Raw genomic sequence first — 26528 nt, forward strand, 5'->3', positions numbered from 1 at the left:
CAGGAGGCTGTAGGTATTCCGATAATTGCTCCAATCGTTTCTAAAGGACTGAATTTACCAAATCACCTTCTTCATTGATCAGAATGAAACACTTCCAGGTGTATATAAATTAGTGATAACACGGTGACCTTTAAACCTGCTGGATAGGGGCTCTCCAGGACCAGGATTGAGCACCCCTGATTTATACTGTACTGCACGTGGTCTGATTAATAAAATTGCAGTATTAAAACTGTGCTGCATGTGGTCACTGATTACTGTACGACTTTTCTCTCCTCTAAAACCCCTTCCATGTGACACCATTTCCACTGACAGGATTTCTGTGCTGTAAACAAGCGAAACATGAGTAGATTTCCATTTTCTGAAATTACAGTTTCAATAATCTTTAGCTCCTGTGCGGAACAAAATACATAATATTGCCCAGGATGAAAGCAGAATGGGAAAATAGTTTAGAAGGACAAAAATAATGAAATAAAGGGGCCTGCCAGAGGCACCGCCAGGCTACACGTGTCTGTCCGTGTGTTCGCACTCTTTGTGACATTGTTAAAGAACTATATATATATATATATATATATATATATATATATATATATACACACTCACCTAAAGGATTATTAGGAACACCTGTTCAATTTCTCATTAATGCAATTATCTAACCAACCAATCACATGGCAGTTGCTTCAATGCATTTAGGGGTGTGGTCCTGGTCAAGACAATCTCCTGAACTCCAAACTGAATGTCTGAATGGGAAAGAAAGGTGATTTAAGCAATTTTGAGCGTGGCATGGTTGTTGGTGCCAGACGGGCCGGTCTGAGTATTTCACAGTCTGCTCAGTTACTGGGATTTTCACACACAACCATTTCTAGGGTTTACAAAGAATGGTGTGAAAAGGGAAAAACATCCAGTATGCGGCAGTCCTGTGGGCGAAAATGCCTTGTTGATGCTAGAGGTCAGAGGAGAATGGGCCGACTGATTCAAGCTGATAGAAGAGCAACTTTGACTGAAATAACCACTCGCTACAACCGAGGTATGCAGCAAAGCATTTGTGAAGCCACAACATGTACAACCTTGAGGTGGATGGGCTACAACAGCAGAAGACCCCACCGGGTACCACTCATCTCCACTACAAATAGGAAAAAGAGGCTACAATTTGCACAAGCTCACCAAAATTGGACAGTTGAAGACTGGAAAAATGTTGCCTGGTCTGATGAGTCTCGATTTCTGTTGAGACATTCAGATGGTAGAGTCAGAATTTGGCGTAAACAGAATGAGAACACGGATCCATCATGCCTTGTTACCACTGTGCAGGCTGGTGGTGGTGGTGTAATGGTGTGGGGGATGTTTTCTTGGCACACTTTAGGCCCCTTAGTGCCCATTGGGCATCGTTTAAATGCCACGGCCTACCTGAGCATTGTTTCTGACCATGTCCATCCCTTTATGACCACCATGTACCCATCCTCTGATGGCTACTTCCAGCAGGATAATGCACCATGTCACAAAGGTCGAATCATTTCAAATTGGTTTCTTGAACATGACATTGAGTTCACTGTACTAAACTGGCCCCCACAGTCACCAGATCTCAACCCAATAGAGCATCTTTGGGATGTGGTGGAACGGGAGCTTCGTGCCCTGGATGTGCATCCCACAAATCTCCATCAACTGCAAGATGCTATCCTATCAATATGGGCCAACATTTCTAAAGAATGCTTTCAGCACCTTGTTGAATCAATGGCACGTAGAATTAAGGCAGTTCTGAAGGCGAAAGGGGGTCAAACACAGTATTAGTATGGTGTTCCTAATAATCCTTTAGGTGAGTGTATATATATATGTATATATTCGAGTTATTCTTAACATTTCATGCAAATATTCAACATGATTTTATCATTTTCTCTCACAAGCCTCAGATTGTGATACATCATTGAAACAAAACTCTTGTGTCAGGAAAATGTATGACATTTGAAAATGCCTTTCATGAATATTAGTCATATATTTTTTTTTTGTTCCAGTACTCAGTAGTAAGAAGTCTATTATTATGCATAATGTAAAAGGTGTTGTTAAGATCATACCTTATCCTTTGTACACAAGCCTATCAAAGGTAAACCTTAAGTTCAATTTGAGCATTAATTAAAAAATCTAATTTTCTTCCCAACACGTTCCCTTAATGCAACACGAATGTGTCAGGCAAGTGATAATTGTCAGTTCAGTATTTAAACTCGGCGTGAGTATCTACTGACCTTGTATTTCTTTACTCAGAAGGAGCTCATGTTAAAAAAAAAATCGAATGTATTTAAAGTCAATTTAAAAAATCCATTAAGATTAATATTTTTACACATTGTATCCTGTTGGACAAGCAACTCAATACTTATCATTCGCTGTAATTTTGTGAAATGAATGGGTGGAACAGAGGAGAAAGAATCGATAGAAAAATGTCTATTTTAAAAGGTTCTCATTTAAGAAAGGTCAAATATCAGAAGATTTCTACTTGCCATGAAATAGTTTCTATTCACCAATCTGTCTGTGAAAAAAACAACTTCATAATAGAAAATCACTGGTATTTATCTCCCAAAAAAGTCTCAGATATTAAATAAGGAAGAATGCAATGCTATTACAACAAAACATGTATGCAAGTGTCATTATTAATATTGGGCGATAAAACCCTACTATTTATTTTTTTATATTCGTTTTCCGAATCTGACAAGTTTTCACTCAAAACCATTGTTCTGAGAAGGCGTTTGGGATACACTTCCCACACAAACGATAGTTAGAAGCAGAAACATATTTATTATGCAAATGTTCTTGAAAATTGAGCTCAGCTTCCAAAAGGCACTTAAATAAGGAGCACGGATCGATCCTGGCTGGTCTCTGGTCCAGGTCTGTTCCAGAAGAGACCGACTGCAGATTTAAATCTGATGGGTTCACGATCTTGAAGGCCTCATTAATGACTTGACAGATGATATGACATGTTCAATGTTACAGGCTTGTGAGTTTCATTATTTATGGATCCACAGTTTTAACAATTTTACTGAGTGAAACGGGGATATGCACACAGCTAAATTTCCATCAATACTAGTGAACAAAGCCTAGCGCCACAGGACAGCATAAATCACATCATTTCATGGTGCTGCATCGGGACCCCAGCATTATTTCCCAGACCAAGCCAGCAAATAGGATGATCGAATGCCCAGATGCAAAGAGAATGAAATGCATGTCAAAACAAGATGGGATTGAGAACATTAAAAGAAAAAGGTTTAAGGTTATAATATGAGCACCCCCGCCCAGGCCTCTACACCAGCAGCAGGGTCTGAGAGCCAGGAGCAGCTGGGCCTCGAAACACAGTCGAGCACGCATGTGTAAAAGCACAATCTCCTAAATGAAACATCAAATTAATGGCATTGCTATGATGGCTCTGTAGTCACTAATGAAAGTGCAATGGAGAGCCTGAGCCCAGCAGTGTCTCTCTGCGCAGAAACCTTCATAGACACACTCAGAGGAAGCGCAGCTGTGCGATGCAGCTTTGCGATGCAGCTTTCACAATCCCATTGATTGACTGATCGGTTGATTTATTGATTGGTTTCTTTATTTGTATTGGAATGGTGTTGATATTTCTACCTTACATTCTTTCCTGGGGAGCTGATTTTAAACTGCAAACACTAATACAAATCTCAGGCGTCTGTTTACTGTAGCCGTGGGGGAAGATGAACGGGGCCCCGTCCACAGTCGCATTCATCTTCCCCCACACGGCTGTGGACGGGGCCCCGTTCATCTTCCCCCACACGGCTGTGGACGGGGCCCCGTTCATCTTCCCCCACACGGCTGTGGACGGGGCCCCGTTCATCGTCCCCCACACGGCTGTGGACAGGGCCCTGTCCACAGCCGTGTGGGGGGACGATGAACGGGGCCCCGTAAACAGCCGTGTGGGGGACGATGAACACGGCCCCGTCCACAGCCGTGTGGGGGACGATGAACGGGGCCCCGTCCACAGCCGTGTGGGGGAAGATGAATGCGGCCCCGTCCACAGCCGTGTGGGGGAAGATGAATGCGGCCCCGTCCACAGCCGTGTGGGGGACGATGAACCAGAGGGCTGTGAGTTTCTGCAGACTCTTCTGAATGAGTGACAGGGGACATGGATTCCACGGGAGTCTTCACAGAGAAATGAATGCTCAAATGCACAACAAAAGGAACTGATGGAAATGAAATGTATGCTCAAGGATCGAGGGCTGGTTAATGTGCAGAGCAGCCCTGATAAGGGGAGAGTGGCGCGGGGGTGAGGAGATTAATGGAGTACGACGGGGACCTGTTGTGGAGCCACAGCGCTCGCTCATTTACATTAATAATCTCAACTCCGGTGAGGTTACAGCCGCAGATATAGAACAGGTGCAGGCTGGGGCATCTATAGTCCTGAACAGAGCAGACCAGGTGGGCAACTGATTCAATTATTCAAAATCCATCAATTATTGACCAAGACAATCTAAATGTCTTCAGGTTCAGCGGTAATGAAAGAAGGACACAGTCAGAAGGGGAGATTAGCAGGAGGTGAAAAGGCACTTCTTCACTGTAGTCATGTTCAGGAGAGGATTGTGGGACTGGAGAGACTCGGTTAAGGAGGCAGTGATCTCCCCTCTGTGTGGTTTACCAGTGATAAAAACAAAAGCCATGAGATACTAACTACAGGACAACCTTTAGTAGCAAAATCTTCTTAATTACTTGAGATAACCTTCTGTGTCAGTAAAAAAAAAACGTCTCCCGCTTGCCTCCAATTCCATTTCTCTGGCAAGTAATTTGATAATGAAAGTAATAAAAGTATAAGAACGCAGAGAGGACAGTGGAGAGAAGAGCGACGAACACCAATGAAAGAGAATTAAAAAGCAGCTCAATGCGTCTCCACGCAGACCCGAGCATCGCTGTGTTTGACTCTTTTTCCAGGCAAATTAGACTGAGGACTTTGCTCCGTGGTCAATAACACTATCTTGTTTGTGTCATCTACAAATAGCTACAGGCATTAAATGGAGTGAATTCTTGTTGATTTTTTTATTTACTTACTTGCTATACTCAGGTAAATGGATGGACTTGTCTTATTTTCCCCATTCCTTTCATTAACCGCCTGCACATAGTACCGTCCTGCGTCGGCCGCAGCTGTTGAGAGAACCACCAGCTGATTGTCCAAGGTTATTGCTCTGCAGAAAGGAACACAAGAGAGACCCTTGTTAGTTTTATACAGACTTCAGTCAATTAGTGCAATCAATCATTGTCACAAATGCCCTCAACTATACTGAGATTAAATTAACATTTAATTTTTGTTTTGAAAAATATATATTTTTTGAAATAATGATCTCAAGCCTGCGTTTCATTTTCACCACGTTTATTTCTCTCACACTGGGAATCCCAGATGGAGTTTACTGCAGTCTTCTGTGTTGTCTTGTTAAAATTTAACATTTAATTGTAAAAAAATCAAATACTGGTGATAAAAATAACTTCCCCAGGACGTCTCCATTCACAACTCTGTTTCTAAGCAAGCTACTCTGCATGGCAGGCCCCCCCTGATGGAGGAACACAGTGCGACGGCCTCTCGCCAGCGAACACAGCACAACCCCCTCTCTGTTCACAGAGAGTAAGAGGAGGAACAGACCCAGCGTGATCTTCACTGAACCCTGGGAGGCTCCTGCCGTCCACACAATTCAAATGGGTTGTTATTCTGTTCCCTCCCTCGACTCTAATTAATCAGACCATTAATTATGCATCATCATTACCTCTGAGGCTTTGGCCGGCTCAGGCTTTAGAGATGCGGTGCACAGACGCACGTGGTGGGGCCGAGTGCCGAACACTCGTTTCTTTTGAAGGCCGGCAGTGTGGACAGATTGTGACACACGACGGCTCTGTCTTACTGCTCCACATGCCATCGCGGGGAGACTGACCTTGATCAAACCCGGCGTCTCGCTGCTGCCGCTTTCAAAGTTATGATACAAATGTTAATTAAATTACTAACCTTTCAATATAAGTAATTGATCTCAAATGATGTATTCAATGACATGAAAGTCAGAAAGAGGGTTATTTCCTCTTCAGCGCTGACTCTGTGGAGGTCTTGGCGTCTATACAGGCAGTGCTGACAGAAGAGCCATTTTCAGAAGCAGAGCTCAGCTCAGACGTCTTCACTGATGGCAAAAACAGTGTTGACTGGTGTGTACACTAGCAGCTACACATTCCTCAAAGTGCGTATTCTGCTCTGTAATTAAGTTATAATTTATTTATTATTAATTATTTCTTAGCAGACAACCTGCCTTTTCAACTCCACAAAACCATACAGAGACCTAGCGCGGCGGACTCAGTGAGGACAAGCACAGAATCATGCACAGCAGGGCATGAGAACAAGGCTCAATCAATATATTGTGATTCTGCGATTGTTCCCTAATCGCTTCCACACCACAGCTGTGCGTCCACACAATAGATCTGTATACTCAAGTCTCTCCTTCACTGTAACGCAGCACCTTTCTATCTCAACTTGCTCGTGGTCATTCCAGGGTGCTGTGATAATGGGCAGTATTGAGACCCACTCCACACGAGTCCAGTGTGGACCAATGGCACGCGGGGGAAGATCTCCACAGCGTCCCGAGAACAATAAAGCCAATTCAGAGGCTAAACTACCCAGAGGCAATCTGCGCCGATGAGCCAGGCCTGCTGAGCCCACACCTCCAGCCTCCTTTCAGGGGGATTAAAAAGAAATCTATTAAAATAAGAAGGCGGCGGAGGGAGGGCCACGGTGGCGACAGGGCGATGCTGATGAAGATGTATTACTTCCCTGTCTGGACACTCGACTCGGAGCGAGAGGAGCCCGAGACGCGGAGACACCCGTCACAAACGCCAGACACAGACAGGCGGAGAAGGTCAGAGTATACTAGCTTCATTAACTTTTAATTAATTATGTGCACAACAGAGAATGGCTCAGCGGGCTGAAGGGGAAAAAAAAGAAACATAAGTAATTAAATAAGTATGAAATAATACATTGTTTTATTTATTTCATTGAATTATTTATTTATTTCAACCTGTTTTTTTAAATGAAGTCTGGTTGATTGTTCCTTGTGAGCATTTCAAGAGACAGATAATGCAATCAGATGTTGTAGACAAGACCTGCTCCAGACAGGCAACCATTCAGTGAATGCTAAAGGGAATTCTTAACTTGATTGGTTTTATTTATCTTCCTGAAGGATTGCGTTCGGGCGGCTCTTTAAGGCAAGGCGACAGCTGTGGTGCTTGGGGAGTCCTTCTGAGGGAGGCAATGGGAAACAAACACCCCTGTGGGAGAGACCAGAGGACTGTGGCTTCAGACCAGCTAATGTCAGAGACTGGAGGACCGCAGCTTCAGACCAGAAAATGTCAGAGTGAAAGCTGCAGGTGTTTTCAAAGCTTATGAACAGAAGGCAGCCATTTCTCAGGTTTCGTGCATAAACAGTTAGACACCACGATCATGAGTCTGGAGTAGCAGATCCCTCTGATCCAGGATCTCAAACAAGGTCTGCAGAGCCTCCTGGATTCTTCTCTAATTAAGCGCACAGTCACTTCATTGGTCTGATTAGCATATTCATTAGTAATGTAACTACATCACATCAACCTGCTGATGATGTCACAGGAAGCGTACCCTGAATCAAAATAATCTTTTAAACTGTAAAAGGCAGAATAAAGTCATGCATCAGCAAATACAGTTGGGTTAAGTAATTAAAAGAGCTGCGTTTAGCACAACACCCAGAAGACACTGCAGTCCTCCAGGCCCCGAGTGTTTTGCACAGACATGGCGTTCTGTGTCGTCACAACGGCAGTGTCTCGCCCACGAAGGCCCGGCGCGTCTACACGGCACGCTGCAGGAGAAGGAAGTTAGCAGCTAAATGGTTTCAGATGGATTAGTAAATTGACACATTAAAAAAATCAAAACCACAGACTCACAGAGCCAGCGTTACCAACATTAAAACCCACACCATCTGCTGCAGCTGCTTGTAAAGCATCTTCTCACACATGAGCCGTCCAGCAATTCAATGATCAAACACTCACCGCGGCGTGCCAGCCCCTGCCAGATGAGCTGGCATCAGGGTCTGTCCCCCTTTGGAGAGAGGTTTTTCAAGACCAAAGCTATCGAGACTATCACTGTCCAAGACAACTTCTCCCACGACAGTAAACTACTATAAACAATACCTCCCTCACACTGAGTATGTGTCACTCTACACACACCGAGAGAGTGATAAGATTACTGACACTTTAAATGAATTCCACAAAATATCCATGATCTGATATGATTTGTCACCGATGCACTTGTTAAATTATGTTGTTTTACAATGACGAGTGAAAGTCAAACAAGGCAATAAACGATCTGCCGGTCAACAGCAGAAGAGGGATTTTCAGTAGACTTTAAATGAATGTAAAACTAACTGCGCTAATTAGATGTTCAAATTATGTGAAGTACCTATTTGCCTTCATGCGCTGAATTTATTGCTGTAAAAAATCAATTCTGCCTTCAATTCCGAGATAATAGATTTAAACAAAGAAAAGGTCATATTAAAATATACAAATGATAATGTATGCATTTTAGAGATTTTGAAAACAGGAATACATTACAAGCCTTTGTTCTGTGAGGACAAATTAAGATTGTCAGCCTTTGAAAACAAAATAAAACATTATTCTGGGCCCCGTCTTCCTGAAAAATCACAACATTGTAAAAACCTCATTAGTTCTCAATAGTGGAATTTCATTGGCCTGCGGAGGCTCTTTTCACTCGTAAAGCTCACTGCAGTGGAAGGCAGCAGAGACTGTGGCCCCACTGCCTCCGGGCCCTTGCACTGAGGAGACTGTGGCCCCACTGCCTCCGGACCCCTGCACTGAGGAGACTGTGGCCCCACTAGTAGCTGCCCAGAATATAACGTATTTACAGCCCATCTTATGATATTGTAAATTATAATATATCTGAACTTGTTTTAATCTGTTCTGGTTTTACACTAATCTCTATCAATCGACTGGGCTGCGTTATTGAGATGTAGGGGCCACCTACCTGTAATGACACTTGTCATAATAAATGTTTTTTTCAAAAGTCTTAAATATTACAAATTGTATAATTAAATAATTAATTTAGGCATCTCAAATTGTGTTCTCTATCTCTTCAGAAATCACGTTATGTACAGTGATGTGTGTTTATAGTGTGATTCGCAACAGTGAGCACAAAGTGTTCCTGAGAAACCAAATCAATCCGTGAAAAAGGCCTTTTGGAAGCAGTGTTCATTTGGGCAACTATTTAGTTTTAGTCTTACTCTTTTTAACAAAATGCTTATCAGTTTTAGTCACATTTTAGTCATTCCATCTTTCATTCATTTTACTTAATATTAGTCGACGTAAACTCCTGTCATTTTAGTCCATGTATTTTATTTTTACTTCATTATCACCATTATGCATTATGTCTGATGCCGGATGTTTACATCAATAGTGGTTGGATGCAAAACAAACATATTGATTGACGTAAAGTGAAATGTATCTGAAATCAAGTCACAAACAGCTATTGTAAACTTCATGGTCACATATTACTGATTTTTTATTTTTTTTAAGTTTGAAGTCTCTCTTGAAAATTGTTGTAATAAGAATAGAGTACAAGAGCAGTATGGAAAAATATAGTGGACTTTATTCAAACGCAAATGTAATCCCACAGTTCCATTTTCATTTTCCATGTATGCACGCGTTATTTAGTTAAAAATGCAACGATAATCATGCCATGTTTATTTTTATATTCCAGTACGCACATTCGCTGACAATAATAACAGTTCAAATGGCTTTTGCTTAACATTTCATTTTCAAAGACTTCCCCCACTGATACATAAAAGATTGCATATTTACAGTGATATTAAAAGCTTACGCATATTGTTAAACTCTATTGCAGGCAAGCGTGAACTGCGCTTCAGGCTGTAAGCGCATAACGTGGCTTACTGTACTTAGTTAATCAATTAGATCCTAATTTTACTAATTACAAGACCCGCACTTACCAGTCCTGTGTATAAAAGAACAGGCGTTTACCTTCACTCAATCTGTATCAACTATACATTCAGCCCAATACAGTAAACCACACCAAGCGCTTCGACGTTTAGCGAAACACACGCTTGTGTACAACTGGGTCACATTCTGTTGCGCAGATTTCCGCGGTTCTGCGCAGAGCTGCAGAATCGAACCGATTCCGCAATTAGCTGCGCTACACGAACATCGCGACCGCGTCAGTGCATGCATGATAATGATTAGACAACGAAACAGCTCCGTCATTTATATCGATTAGTCTTCGGTTGAATTTTCGTTTCGTCACATTTCAGTCATCTAAAATTAGAAGACATTTATTGTTATTGTTTTTTTCACAGCAGTTCGACTCGTTATCATTATAGTTATCGTCACTGAAAATAGGTCGTTGACGATTATTTTTCGTAACAGTTTTGTTGACCAAATTAACACTGTTTCGAAGACTGGTGCCATAAACACTAAGCACTGGTTTCCCAGATCAGCACTCCTGAACTGCTCAGTGTTGTTAGTGCAGCACTGAGCCAGGTCTGTGAGCTGCCGTGGGTGTGCACAGACTGCTTTATTACCCAGGGGGCTAATGTGTTCCCATAATACCACAAGAAACCCACGGAAAGCTCCAAAAACAATTAGCAAATAGCATTAGCCATTCACATGGCTTGTGTATTTAACAACACAGCGTTCCTGATGGAGGTGTAATCACTCTGCCATTCGGGCACCGAATGTTCCTCTTATGTAGAAATACACTGGTACCTCTCACTCTTCCTAGCAATGTTTTTGACATTGTTTTAGAGATTTATGTCCTATTTAAGGATCGGATAGAAGTCAGTATTGGACCAAATGGGTGTTTGGAACTGGACTGGAGAGACAGGGCTGATGTCGCTCCGAATGTGACCGGGCCGCCGGACTGGGAGACCTGTCGCCGCTCGGGAGCCTGGCTAACAGTCTGTGAGAGGCCGCAGGATGGGTGGGAGTGCGATGCCGGGACCTGCGCTGTGTCTCTTCTTTCTGCCCCTGTTTCCATTGACTCGAAGAATCAATCAACCTATTAAAAGGCTATATGGAAATAAATTAGGCCTGTGGAATTTACAGCACGGGGCTCGAGTCCCTTTCCCCGCTCCCCCTCACCTCAGCAGGGCTATAGATCACAGTCAACGAGGGCAGGGGACTGGAGAGCTGAGTAGAGTCCCGACTCCTGTTGGCATGCCTGTTTACCATGCTAAACAGTTCATAAATGATGGCAGGCTGTCTGAATACCAAACCGAGGGCACTCCAGGAAGTAAATAACCGAGTGGAAAATGTAATATCTCTCAGAGTTATTAGCTGCTGCAGCAGCTGCCTGAATACTGAAAACTGGTCTGTGTATTTCAAGAGAATAAAAAAATCAAGCCAAGCCTGATACCAGAGGAGGGTGACTTGAACTGGGGGCTGCAGGAGAATGATCTTGTTACAGAGAAGGTAATGAGAAGGAAACAGGCTTCTCTCAATGACATTCATTCGCAGCATTTCCACACTCAAACACTTATTTTTTTTTGCTTTACGTGTCTGCAAGGCAACATGTTCCTTCTGAGTGTCAGATGTTCCCTTCTGAAGTTTTATTTTACAAAACCTTAATATTTTACCAGCAGCCCCCGCCGCCAGTAGGATCTTATCTTGCTTTTTGTTTTTCAGAGCAGTGAGAAACACCAGGGGATTTTACAGTCTAGGCTCTGATATTAATACCTAGTCTGAGCACCATCAGACAGAGAGCGGCTCCTAATGAGACCCTGCCTCCCATTATATTTCTGTCTCGCCGTGGAGGATTGCACCTGGGCAGGGGGAGAGACTGTCTACCCTCTGCACAGACCTGTATCTATCTATCGCTCTACCAAAGAGGTTCGTGTTGAATCCACAGCATAACCTCCCAGGTCTCATTACTGACTAGTTTCAACCTCTTTTTAAACTTTGCCTCACTGCGTCGTTTTTCATGCACAGGAAGATAAAGTGATCAGACAGGCATACGATGTTCCTGCGCTGCAGACACAATGATCTATTGTGTGCAAGTCCTCCTCACTGGGGATGTCAGGACTAGAAAGCACACGTCTGCCGGCGAACACCTTTTACTTGGTGTCTTCTTAATAACCATAAAAGGCAACAATCGGCTATTCAGAGTCTGTAATAAATGTTTTCGGGAGCTGTGGCTCCAGGTTTACAAGCACAGATAACCCTGTTGCTTTATCATGTTCACCACATATGTTCCGGGCACCGTTTCATTATATTATCCAGACGCACGGATGCAATATCCATTGTTTCTCTACTGGGCTGTGACCTACCATTCTTCTTCCTGATCCCCGTCTATTACTTCAAGGTCTTAGTGTTTCGATAAAGTGGACTGGCCATGATAGGCCATTATTAAAAATGTAATGACAAAACAAGGCAGTTTAAATAATTGAACGACCTGACATCTGCCCTCTAGATAGGGATTACAAAAATGTACGTTTGTTATTTGGCTTCTTAATCCCTGAAGAGCACAGCGGATCGCGAGGGGAACCCTGTCTGAAACCATTGGGCCTCTGATTCACACAGCAAGACTCACTTTGCCATTAACATAAGGTGATCATTAATTCATTATTAATTGTTATTAAACTTATTGATAATGAAATTGAGGTCTAAACTTTGTGACACTAGTGACACCAAACAAAATAGCATCTTCCACAGCACAGAACATGTGTGCTCCTGACAAAAAACGCTTCGGAAGCCCAGGAACGCCCAGACTTACCACACAGTCGGGGACCCCAGGCACGTTACAGCGAGAAGGACACTTTCAATGATAACAACATCCTCTATATTACTCGTGAAAGCACAGGAGGGAAGAGGGAGAGAGGAGAGGTCCCCGGCTGAATTCAGATCATTCCCAGAGATGCATGTCCTTCAACAACACAAACACGGCTCACTTCATCAGTGGCCCTAGTGCAGATTAATCACCTCTTCCTGTGAGCACTACAGACCAATCGTTAGGAGAAGAGTGCAACAATAACTTGCGTAAAATCACAGGGCATTAACCGCACTTGTACAGTCGAGAGCAGACGACACCAAAGCGAGGAGGGAAGGTTTGTGGATGGGAGGACTTCTAGATCGGTGGCTGCGGTCAGTCTCTTGACCGAATACAGAAGCACCGGTCTCACTGAACCTGTCCGACCTGAGAAACAGGTGGAGGTCTCGGAGGATGTGGGTTCTAATGTGATGCAGTGATCACAAATTAAAAGTAATTAATCTTCCTGAAGTGAATATTAAATATGCTTCACTAGAAGTCACTGTCTGAAAGCTTTTCACTTGGTTAGAAAGGACAGCATAATTTAATGTTTTAATGTATTCAAAAGGATAGAGTCGCCTGGTGTCAGCCATCAGAACCCACAGAACTGTCTGCAGTGATCAGAACCAGGGAAGGAGGTCTGGAGTGAAGCCAAGCTGCCTGAGAGCTAATTATGAGCCCCTGTGTCCTGACAGCTGCAGGGGCGCCTGGGGCCGGACAGCTCCACACCGGGCCGGTCCGTTGTCACAGAATGGATGCAAGTCTATTACTTCAGGTGTTTTTTATGCTTCTAGTTTGGTGTCATAGCAGTTATGCTCAACAAAGTTACAACAAAAGTTGCTAAAGACATTTTTCCACAGCTTTTTATGGAAGAATATGCAGGTGACCATTGAAACTGACATTTTCCAGCTTCTAATGAATAGTGTTGAGCATACATTTTGCAAAACGAAAACGAGATTTCCGGGCTAAAGGAGTCACATTAAAAAATATTGAAATAATTTACGGTCACGGTGATGGTGGGGGTGGGTGCTGGAAATCTCACACACACAGGAACCCCGACGCCTCCCTCTACCAAACGCACAACCAGGTTTGTGTGTCATTAATGCGGCAGGATTCATTTTATTAAAACTCACAGGCATTCAATTAAAGTTTCAAGTAATAAAGACAGTTGCTACAACCAGGTCCCCAAGCTTATTAAGTGTCGCACACATTAAGGCTACAGGACTAATTGAGAGTCTGCAGTCGGGGGCTCAGGCTGCTGCAGTCTTTGCCAGATCCAATCCCTTCTGAAGTCCTGTGTTATAAATGTGCTGGAAAGGGCAGATTAATTACTGTGCCTAAAAAGTGTCCAAAAAAAAATCTAATTGCACACTTTGCTCCCACGCATTGATTCACCTCGTAACTTTTCAAACAGCAACAGCCTGAGAGAGAGCTGAGAGCCAGAACACACAGGAAAGTGCCGCTGCGGTCTTTTTATTTTCAATATTGAAAAGGTACTACTACTACTACCTTGATGATAAATGAAGACCACAATGACTCTGACAGTAAAATGGGCACCAAACACACCAAGAGGGGCTTAGAAAACAATTGACTGGAGAAGGAGAGAAATCTACCCTGTCTTTCTTTACTGTCTTTTCAACATTTGCTCTTTTGAAGCTAAGTTATGAAGAGAGCAATATGAAGAGGTCTGGATCAAGGTGAAACCCTATACATCACCACCATCATCAGCCCACATCCATCCCCTGCTGGATGAAGGCCTGTATCCACTTGAGATCTGCAGCTTCTCTTTTCCATGACGCCTGCAGGGTTTGCAATTTCATCTTTCCATCTTTATGTGTTTGTCTTCTAGGTCTTTAGTCATCCCTTGGTATCCATTCAATAGCTTCCTTTGTCCGTCCGTGATTTGTTCTTCTCACAGTGTGCCCGGCCCATCGCCATTGTAACATCTTCACTCTTTCAGTGAAGTCACATATTGTGTTTGTTCTCCGATGCATTCATTTATTTTCATCTCTTCTTGTAATTCCAAGGAGACATCTTTCCATGCTCCTTTGTGTCGTCCCTCAGTTTATATAAATACATAGTTTTAAACAAGGTTCATCTTCTGTGTCATCAGGTGGTGTTTAACCTTCTGCTAAGCCATGCGCTGCTCCACACTGGTTCTGCCAACTCTCTCCCAACCCAGTAAATACCGAATAGAAGTCCGTTAGAGACTTTTGATGCTCACCAAGGGCTTTTTTTTTAGCTACTTCAATTTTAAACATACATTTTACTAAGCATCACAAACTAAATACCCATACTGCACTGTAATTCTCACAGAGAGCGTTCACAACAAAGCGGCGCTGACCCCGGCCTACCCAGCACACGACTGTACTGTGGGACATGCGTCTAGCAGTTTCAGCTCGGATCAACGCCAGGCACCGAGGATGAAAACAGCTGAAATAAGCTCGTACAACTGACACAGACGTTATAAATGGCACAACTTCAAGTTCTGGGTCTTAAAACACCCCTCCTTCTAATGTTAAGATTATTTTGTGCCAGGAATCCTTTTTAGGGTTATTAATAATGTAACACCACTTAGCTGCAACTGCAGGTCATTAATTGCGTACCTGTGGGGAGATGTCAGGCAGCTAGTGGGGGTGAACCTTTCCTAACCAGTTCAGGGTACGATTGGAGGGCATTGTCTATGGGACTCCGCTCACCTTTATTAAAATTTTCCTGAACTGTCTCCAAGAACTCCTAAGCAATGAAAATGTGTAATTTGTATTTTAATTGTTCCACAGTGAACCATATGTTAACTACTACACAAAAGCTCTGGCTGCCAGCTCTGCCATGAGACACAGAAAAACACACCACTTCAATAGCAGGGAAACTCCTGATACATTATCCAAAGCAGTGAAAGAGGAATTTAAGAGGAATTTGGTCCCCTAATATATTTAAATTAGACTTTCAACTCAGGCTTTCAGCGAGTAAATGACACCTGCCTCCTGATCGTCCGAGAAATCGGTGGAACTGTGGCAGAAAAAACTGAATCTGGTGAAAGAATGAAAGGACAGGACCGTCTCTGTCAGGATCAGTTCATCTTTAAATCCTGCCTCAGATAGTTCCGTATGTGGGTCTCACACCACTACACCTATTCCTGAGTAAGTCAACACAACAGATCTTAGGTTGCACAGTAGCTTATGAGTCAAAGTGACCAAAGAGGAAAGCCAGGCAGAGGTCTTTGTTGTACAGAGGCTGGTGGGGCAGCGCTGCCTGTCATGTGGAGACTTTCTCATCTAATATGTGAAAGCTTTGTGCAGGATGCTGTGCACCAAAAGAAAGTGCAATAATGTGCATTCAGTTTGAAGAGGCAGGGTGTTTCTTCTTCTCCATATTCTTTTATGTTTGGAATGAATAAAATGCAGCTACATTTCAGGGCCAGCAAAGTTACCCATTGAGAATGGAAACCGACATAAGAGTATTTAAAAGAAAAGAAAAGAACACGAGAAAGTATCTTTGCCAGTTGGAAATCTGGAATAAATGCACAGGCTGGCATGACCAGTGTGTACAGCTGAAGAGGGGTGACATACACCCAGCTACACACACACCCAGTGCCACTGCTCCACACACACACCCAGTGTCACACACACCCAGCGCCACTGCTCCACACACACACCCAGCGCCACTGCTCCACACACACACACACCCAGCGCCACTGCTCCACACACACAGCCAACGCCACTGCTCCACACACACACACACCCAGTGCCACTGCTCCACACACACACACACCCAGCGCCACTGCTCCACACACACACCCAGCACCACTGCTCCACACACACAGCCAACGCCACTGCTCCACACACACACCCAGCACCACTGCTCCACACACACACACACCCAGCGCCACTGCTCCACACACACACCCAGCACCACTGCTCCACACACACACACACCCAGCGCCACTGCTCCACACACACACACACCCAGCGCCACTGCTCCACACACACAGCCAACGCCACTGCTCCACACACACAGCCAACGCCACTGCTCCACACACACACACACCCAGCGCCACTGCTCCACACACACAGCCAACGCCACTGCTCCACACACACACACACCCAGCGCCACTGCTCCACACACACTGACGCATTCCCACGCCTGAGACGACTCCCACGCTGCCGGCCGGGTGACTGCAGGAGGAGCGCTGTGGTCTCGGGGAGACAAAGGTCCATAAAACCCTCAATCTGAACTAATTTGAAAAGCAGAATGAATGGCTTCAGTTTCTACCCCTTCAATCACATTTCAAAACCAATTTTCTTTAAAACAAATACAAATAAAAAGGCCACTTTTTCTCTATTCAGGTCTTTCTGCTAATACCATCATTATTTCAGCACAGGTTTCTCTTTTTTCCTGTGACAATGAGGCAGGTGCTTTCTTTTCGTCCCGAGTTGCTCGCTGGGCATTGTTCTCTCTGACGAGCTTCATTCTGTTGCCTGGCAACCCGGCTGCCGCTGGCTCCCCGCCGGCTGCTCCGTCTCCCGGGCAAGCGAGGAGAGCCCGGCGCCCGCGCCCCTCCGCCACTCACCCCGGCGCTATCTGACATTTCAAACACTTTCAGTGCAATTAATTATGGAACACTTCCACAGCCCGATTAAAGTGATTTGCTCCATAATAATTTAACCTTCTGATTTTCCTTCCACCAGCTTTAAGAAAGAAAAGAAAGGTCTATTGTATAATAAAATGTCTGCTTAGCAGAAATACAGATTGCGAGAGAAAGACAACTTGCTCTCTCCTGTGAAAATCCGTTGTAAGTGCCTGCTCAAAACAAGATCATGGTGCCTTTGTGTTATTTAATAAGTGATTAGTATCAAGGGTCACAGCTGCTCAATGAGAACAATGTTTACGATTCGTAGTCCCTCCATCCTTGAGTGCCTGCTCTTCACACGCCAACGCGGTCACACTGGAGGACCTGAAATCGAAACGTCAAAACAGAAACAGAAGCCTTTCATGGCCAAGGAAAGGGCTGGACCCTGGACCAGGGCTGTGAAGGAACGTGTTGGAGACACGGTATGTCAGAGTCTTCCCTCCTGCGGTCTTGAGGGCAGACATCGCAGTTCATAGCGTATCCTCTTCAAATATTATTATCTCTTTTTTATAGAACTATTGTTTTAGCGTGTAAGATTTGAGGTGACACTAAATCTGGTCCCTGTTCCAGAGAGATGTTTCTCCCTCCCTCTGTGGTGTCTTTTCTTTTCCAGTGTCTTCGCAGGCTCCTCCACAGCACTGTTGAGTATAAGGACACTTCTGAATTCCACTCAGGACGGCACAATTAATTCTGCTTTCCCTGAAAGTCGTCTTGTTCTGCTGCGGGCCTGACCACCCCCCCGAGGCTGAGTGGATCTGATGATATTATCAGGGGTCCTTCATGTAAGGTAATTGCCATTCTTTTCCTATAATTAAACTACATCCAAAATATTCTCGTTATGTCAAAAGGTTAAATAATTTGTACAGCATGAAGGAGTCAGTGAACTAAAACACACGCAATGCAGGTCAGAGCGGAGGTGCCTGAGAATCGCACTGAAATACAGCTAATTAGGGGAGAGTGGGAATAAAGGGTCTCGGGGGGAGGGAACCAGACGATGCTGTGCTGGAAGCCGCTCTCAGGATCCCACATGGTGGTCGTCACAGCAGCACGTTATGATCACACAGACAGGAATGCCAGGAGTGACAGGGCGGTGGGACCCAATGAAAACCACAAGCCAGGCAATAGTTTCCTCTCTGTCGGTCTTATTTGTGTAGCTACCAGTGTTTCTGTATGTGCTGGATGTGAGCAACGCCGTTCATGCACATATAAACGAAGGGGCGAGTCACACAGCTGTGTTCGGGGCAGTCAGGGCCGGGGCTTGGTGTGAGGAGTGCCATGTCACGCCAGCGGAGTGCCGTAGCCCCTGGCCCTTAACCACAACCATGAACACATCCTCCGATATCCCTCCTGCTGTGCCATGGCTCCAGTGCACAGTGTGGAGAGTGCTGCCAAGCGAGCCGTAGGAACCGCAGCTGCCGACAGCCTTGACTCCCTGCACCGTCAGCCCCCCCGTCTCCCAACACCAGCCCTGCGGAGCCCTGCTGCGGAGCTGTCACATGTGACATCACATCCAGAGAGTAGTCGTGTGACTCCTGTCAGGTGGCAGGGAGGGGTGTCAGACATAGCTTGTCTCTGGCATAAACATTTAATGTAGAGCCAGCGTGAGATCCTGAGGAACACATCACATCACTGCGTAAATAAATAAATAAATCCCACTGATCCATGGTGTTACTGAGAGCGTCGCACAGAAAGACCGCAATGCCCAGCTGAGTGACACCAGGCTATCAAGGCTCTTCTCCCTCGGTGATGTGGTGTCCATGTGCTCACTACACAGTTAGAAAGCTTATTTTTCCAGAAATCCACCATACAATTGCGTTCACTTATAATTAATTAAATCATCAAGGCTACACTTAATATCTATTACTTCCTTTCAAAGCAGCAGCAACAAATGCCAGAATGTTTTCTTTCAGAAGAAATTCTTTGAAGAGAGATGCTACATTTCCAGCTGCTCTGAGCCCAATTCTTCAAGTTCTCTGAAGATCTCGGGGGTTAAGTGGTGAGCAACATTAATGTCCCTGTACTTAAGAGGCCTGAAAAAAGAAGACATTAAACAGATTCTTTAAAATAAAGAAAGAAGTGAAAAAGAAAAAGGTTGGATACTGGACTAGATATTTATGTTGGCAGAAATCGCAGCACTTAAAAATCTTGAGAAAAAAAAAGTGAGAAACTGATAATTAGCCTTCCTTCAGTTGTTTTCAGCCTCCGAAACCTGATCTCACCTGGATCCTCCCCGGGTTCAGCCAGGCTGTAATCAGGTCAAATTAACACATCTTTGAAAGGCTGTCACCCACCGACACCCCCACGTCTCCGAGCCTGTTTCTGTTCCCCACAGAAAGGCGATCTTTTTTATAGTGGTCTAAATAACCAAAGAACGACGTACGAAGCCCACTGCCTCCTAATGCAGTGAAACTCTTTTAACCACAGGGACATTCTGTTGTTCATAAAGCCTTAATATCTTTTTAATAGCCTCATTTAGCTACATAATAATATAATGACCTATACTTCCCCCAAATACACATACATAATTCAGGGGTCCAGAAACGTACACCACACGAATGGAAAATCAACGCTTTACTAAGCAACACAAAATAGAAAGGCTCTTCGCAGGGCAATCTAATATCTCGATAATGGGGATGTGACTTTTCAAACAGTTACACTTTTGTAAGATTCTATCCAATCCTGAACACATTTCAGTTTGCGTCTCAAAATAACTAAATGGACATGTTTTATAATACTTTACAAATACAGTATCTTGCAATTACTGCTTAGTTAATGTAATTTTAACTGAATATGGCTGATTCAACCCATACCCGTTACAGTGACATGCTTTGTGTGTATCTACAGTGCTGCTGAGTTTAATAAGTCCTTCCAGTCAAGAACACAAGCCCTGATAAAGAGCAGCGCCACGCTGGGACACCGCGCTCCACCGAGAGACATTTCACTTCAGATCCGCCGGGGATGTCAACACCTATATTCCAATGCCAAGCATCGGCACGGCAGCATGGAAAGCACCGAGTCTGAGACTGATGCTATTGCGGGCAACAGGCGGTCCAGTTCAGTGCGGCTCCTAACCCTCATACACCCCACAGGGATTAATTACTGAAAAGTCCGATACTCTCTTCTCTGTGAGCCTCATCTTCACAGAGGCCAGGCCTAAGGTATTAGGCAACTGGATTTCTGTATTGCTTTGTTTGCAAATTATATTTTGATCTTGCACTTCCCCACCTTGGTGTCTTAGTGTAAATTAGGAATATTTCAAGATGATCAATATATAGACAGACACACATATATAACAAAATAATTATTACTTAAACCAGGAAAGAAATCTCCATATGACAGAGATGAAATGCTGGGATATGGCACGTTTCTCCAGGAGCTGATGCGATGCTGTTGCGTGTTTAGATGCGTCTGATCTCGTGCCCTCCCCCGAGTTCCCCCTGCACTCGCAGTTTATAATGTTCAATCAAGCCTCCAGCGCACCGGGGAGGCCGTCAGGACCGAGCCAAACCGCAGCCGACACAGATATCAAAACCTATGCATAATTCCAGTGAGTTTCCCTCCCTTTAAGGAAGAGAAACCAATAGCCTGAATGCATTTTGTTTCCTGGTGTTTTTGCTCCTTCTTGCTCCCATTCCAGGGCTCTTTATTTTGCTACGGTCCAGTGATGCTAAACTATCACAGCCTTTATGACCCCCATCAATCCTGTCACAGTGTGTTATAGCACCCACCTCTCCCTGATTACAGCCTTTTAATGACATCACATTAAAAAAATGTCACCCCCATAAGTCTTTGAACTAAAGTCTGGATCCTTGACACAAATTCTTTAGTGGTGAAATAGGGCGCTGTGTGGGTCTGGCCATGAAGGCTCATAAACAGCAACCGATACACAACCCAATCAGCACCGCCTGATCGCTACTGAGACCTGCGAATCTCGTGATGAATGGCATTAGTAAAAGCAAATACATGTCGTGGATTAACTGCAAATTGCTTTTCAGATGCACAAAAGCCAAAGAGAACAGCTTGTTAATTTATATGTGAAAATTTTACATAAGTTAATTTGAATATAAAAATTCACTGTCCCTTCCCAAGCCATTACGCACTGGTTTGTTTAGCAAAAATAAAAAATAAACCTGACAGTCTAGCTCTCTCAGCTGTGCACAGTAAACCAATTCATAAACTTCATTAGCGTTTTCATTCTGGAAGAGTGAAGCGGCGAACGGACATGGGCTCACGTGGGTGAATACACCACACTTTAGCATAAAAGCTGGCCGTGTTAAAATCCTGAAGTGCGTGTGGAATGAAGAGGCCAAGTTTATGGGTTTAAAGAGCTTCACTGCATCTCCTGTGTGTTTTCAATCATTTTTATGCTCCAAACCTTTTTAGTTTGCAGAAATACAGAATGGCAGCGGCCTATAAAACTGCCTGCACAGAGAATTGAAAGCACGAGTATTACTACACAGCATTTACACATAGGACAGCCAACACGGATGAGACACACAAACACTATCCCAAAATACTTTAGAAAAGGAAGCTGAATAAAACAGTAGAGCCACAGTGGATGTCATTTTCTCCGATATAAAGTCCAAACCCCAGCTCTGATCCCACCGTGTTGGGTGGGTGGGGTCTCAGTTGTCACCTGGCTGCAAAGTGAAAGTCAGTGTCTCCTGAAAGCCTGTTCAAAAGAAACGCTGTCTGAGTGCCAAGAGGAACCAACAGCTCTATTTCAATAATCCTGACTGGACCGACTCCAGCTGAAGGCAGAACCAACACACATCAGTCACCGAGATTTGGGAAATTCTATCTTTGTGTTTGTTAAGATCTGATACGGAGTCCACAGGAAGCGGTGAGGGCAGTGAAGGACAATTGGATAATTTCCTGAGAACATAATCCCGCACTTGCAAACTGCAAAAGACATGATAATGAAATAAAAGACTCTCGTGCGATCCGGGCAGGAGCGAAGCCAGAGGACTGATATGACTCATGCAGTAGTACTGGGACGGTACGACACTACGGAGCCTAAACCGCACAGAAGCAACAGCTTGGGTACTTTGGCCAGGATTTAGCCTTCATCTGAGAATGAGCATCTTCTGGTTTTAAATTGTATTCAGGAGGATTCAGGAGAATTAAAAGATATAGCCATGTGCAACAATACATACAGAAACAAATGTACAAGTTAAATGACCAACAATTTTTTTACAATAAAAACAACATCTGTCTATCATTTTCCCAGGCTGGGTTTAGCAGTTTGGAAACAGTTGAGCCTTGCTGTGATTCTGATGAACAAGTATTCTCTAAAAAAGGTAAAAAATGTTCTCAGCTCAAGTTATTTTACTGGCACACGGCCCCCTCAGCAGGCCCTCGTCCCAGCTTCACACCTCCCAGACCACTGCCGAGACGCTTCAGACTGCTGCTGCAGCCCGTTGAACAGGAGGCTCTTCAGACTTCAGCATCACTTTTATTTAAACTGCCGTCAACTCAGGAATTGTATTTCCCCCTTTATTTATTAACTGCATAGATAGTTATTGAAAAATATTTCATTTATCCATTAAAACCAAAAGAAAAATGAATTGAACATAAAATTCCAGCAGTTTCATAAAACCATCGTAAAGATCCTGAGAATAATTTCAGATCTAGCCGTCATATTCCCCTCAGGATTTCCCTGCTGCTGAATAACATTTGGAGCCTGAAATTTTGAGAAATGAAGGGAGTGCACCAACTCCAGAGGTGCCATTAACCGAGAGATTCAACAACCTTTTGTTGCAGTCTGTCATTTTCTATTTCCTAATAAGAAGAAAATAAATTCACCTTTCAGTGACATTGAAAGAAATGGCAATACCGAAAAACGGCAGGAACGAGTTTGCAATTCCCCCCCACTCGTGTCAGCAGCCAACCAGGTTAGCCGCTCTGTCTGGGAGAGAAACCACCTCCAACCTCAAGGCTATTCCACAGGCAGCAGATGCTGCGGAGATTCCATCTGGCTTCATCATTCATTTGCGATTCCATAAAGTTAAATGGCAAGAACAATATGGATCACTGAGCGAGACTCATTGCCACCCTGCACACATCAAATTAGCCTGCAAAACCAATAACAAGAATGAAAATATGAAGGAATCAGCCCTTTCTACATTCTTTTGTTCGGTCTTGTTCTGTGTTTTAGTGGTTCTGACATGAACTGCATCCACAGCGCCACCGACCCCTCTCGGCTTGGCGCTAATGAAGCTGCTCTCCTGCTAATGATATGCACGTGAGGCCCGTTCAGGCACGCCGGAGGACAGCAGCCTGCATTGGCAGCCGGCGAAAGGGGTGCCCCCCGAGACGCTATCAAAGAGTTTCTCTCCCGCCGAGCCGAGCTGCGAGGCGCCAGGGTGGGATTTACAAATGTGATGAATGTTGGTCCCATGGAGCATCCTTGGCTCGGCCCTTTAATAAAGCAAGTATTGCCTAAACGCGAGCCTCTCTGGGGACGGGGCGAGAGTGGCAGGCAGGTACTGGAGTCTGGCTCTCACTGCAGGAGCAAATCCACTGTCTATGAGACTGGAAGAGCAGGAAGAAAAGGGAAAATATACTGAAATAGAACATTATTGTGTTTTTCTGTTGTTGTTGTTTACATTTATTTAGTATTTCTACAGCCAAACTTTCAGTAAACGTCCCTCACAAGGACCCGTATTAAAGTCAATCCGCAGAATCCCTGATCCGGTTCCAGAACCCAGGTGTTTGAGAGGCGGCTAACTGGAACAATGTTCATCTTAACATTATTAAACCTATATGTCAATACCTTTCAGTGTAACAGCTCTGCTTACAGGGATGATATTGACGGGTTAAGATGGCGGATTACGATGATCCTTCTTGTGGGATAAATGGCTCGGCTTCCCCATCCTGGCACCGCGGCACAGCTGGCCGCCCGTTACTGCATTCATGACTACAGGGGGATCCTTATAAGGGCAATGCAGTGATGTTTGTGTAACCGCTCACTCTCTCCTGGACCTATTAATACCCTCAGCACTAGCCAGCACACCAGGCAGGTCTCCAGCACCTGATGCCAAGGCACACCGATGCCAAGACGTGCAGAGAACCGTCTGCTGCTTCATGTCTGAGTGTTCAACTGCACATCTTAGAGCGCAAGAGCAGGAGGACAAGTCAATGTGCTGCTCCGCAGATTTCCCTCTCTGTCCATTAGCTAAGAGTTTGTGTTTATTCCCACAATATGACAATAAGCAAGCAGCCTAACTCAGTCATCCTGTCCAAACACACGATTTCTAAAGACAGTATTTAACATGGACCAAAACCCTCTCAACACACATTGGAACGTCTGTAACTCCTCAGAAACAACACGGGATCGAGGAGGAGACAAAGAGCTGCTGTGCAGAATGTTTGCTCTGCATCCTGGTCTTTATTATGTGCACTTACTATTCAGGTGCGTTATAGCTGGCTGTTTGTGTGCTGGTTTTGCTCTCAAACAATAAAACAGTATTTTCACAGAGAAATAAGAGAGAGCAGAACCTCTCCCCGTGAAACAGAATGAAAACCCCCAGTTCTAGTATTAACCTTAATATGATCCTTATCTCCATTATTATGATTATTGTTGTTGTTATAACAGATTTCAGCCCAGGTGATTGTGTGTTTGGCTTTCATTGCTCATAGAACAGGAAACACTGAACACAAAATAAACACAGTGACTCCCAGCAGAGTCTGAAACACCCTTTCAGCCCTGTCCAAGCTGAAGTCTAGAAAAAACAAACAATAGAAGAGGAAAAAAAAGATATTTGAATATAATATTCATATTAGTTTGTATGTGCTTTCTGTCCTCTAACAACGCCTGGACAGCATCCTTGGCTACATGAGGAACAGAAACAGTGTTTGAAGCTCCGATAGAAATGGAAACTCTACGGTCTATGGGGTTGTCTTTGGAAAAAGGGATTGTTTTACTTTGTTTAGTAGCATTTATCCTGTTTCCTAAATTTCCCTTTTTGTTTTTAAAATGTATAATTGTCAGGATCATCCAGTGATCGACACAGCAGGAGCACGTCTGATTTCCCACAATGCACCACATCCAACTGACCATGGGCGAGAAGTTCAGCGCTCAGAGTGTAATCCTCTCTCTTCCTGGAATTCGTCTGCATGTGAAGACGGCAGGGCTCAACATGGAGCTGTTTTTATAAAAATCGTGTCTTGGTGATTTTCAGTAACACATGCAGACACTGCAGGTTTATGATAAAGAAACGATGAAATCTCGGGATGGTTAGAGGTTCCCGGCGCAGATACAGGCTCTGGGCGCGAGTGCAGCACAGAGCGAACAGCCCACTCTTAACTTAAGAAACACGGTGTGGGGGGGTGCAGGTAATTTACAGGCGTTTTACAGGTTTGACAGCGGTGATATTTCTTGCTGCTTCTAATTACAACTTTAAATTAGAGCCCATAGCATTTAACACGGGGAGAGGAATGGGTGGCATGAGATTGTCTGGCGAGCTTAATTAGAGCACTTCGCAAGACCTGCAAAGGTTCATCAATAATTAAAGAAAATAAAAAAGGTCCAATTTCATATTCTTCGCGGTGAACTTCCACATCGGATGAAGCACCCTCTGCGGAGAGCAAGACGGCTCGTTATCGTGCATGGCTGGAAGCATCGCGTTCGGTTCGCGGATGGGGGAGGATCTCACCTCAGAGCGCAATCGCCCTGCTCTGCTGCTCACGATTCCCCCGGATGACAGTGCCCACCCGCCTGCCGGGGGAATCGTGAGCAGCAGAGCAGGGCGATTGTGCTCTGAGCCAATCAGAAGCAGGTGTGCGATTATTTACTGACAACAGGGCCTAACCGCAGATCTGAAGCCTCAGAAGTCAAAGCGCTCTCTACAGTATGTCAGAATATCAATCCTGCTGATCGATGACAACCACAGTCAGAGGAAGAAGGCGAGGGGCCGCCAAGCAGCTCCCATTAATTACACGGACGATTTTTTGTTTAAAGTCATGGACAAGCATTCAATAAGTCTCTCATACATACATCCCTGCTCAACTGCGCTGATAATAAGTATGACATCAAATAACCTAATTTAGCTGGGGGGGTGCAATCAATTCTAATCTAATCTA

General features: G+C 44.3%; 1 protein-coding gene across 3 annotated transcripts in view; it reads right to left on the reverse strand.

The window, feature by feature from the left end:
* LOC136712985 (protein sidekick-1) overlaps positions 1 to 26528 on the reverse strand; it is a 287347-nt gene that overhangs the window by 95785 nt on the left and 165034 nt on the right. For all 3 annotated transcript variants that reach the window (XM_066689864.1, XM_066689863.1, XM_066689865.1), the window contains one exon: positions 5038 to 5171. In XM_066689864.1, coding sequence (XP_066545961.1) covers positions 5038 to 5171 — 134 coding nt within the window. The remainder of the gene's footprint in view (positions 1 to 5037; positions 5172 to 26528) is intronic.

The sequence above is a fragment of the Amia ocellicauda genome, chromosome 17 (assembly GCF_036373705.1).
Source record: "Amia ocellicauda isolate fAmiCal2 chromosome 17, fAmiCal2.hap1, whole genome shotgun sequence".
In the NCBI taxonomy this organism is placed as follows: domain Eukaryota; kingdom Metazoa; phylum Chordata; class Actinopteri; order Amiiformes; family Amiidae; genus Amia; species Amia ocellicauda.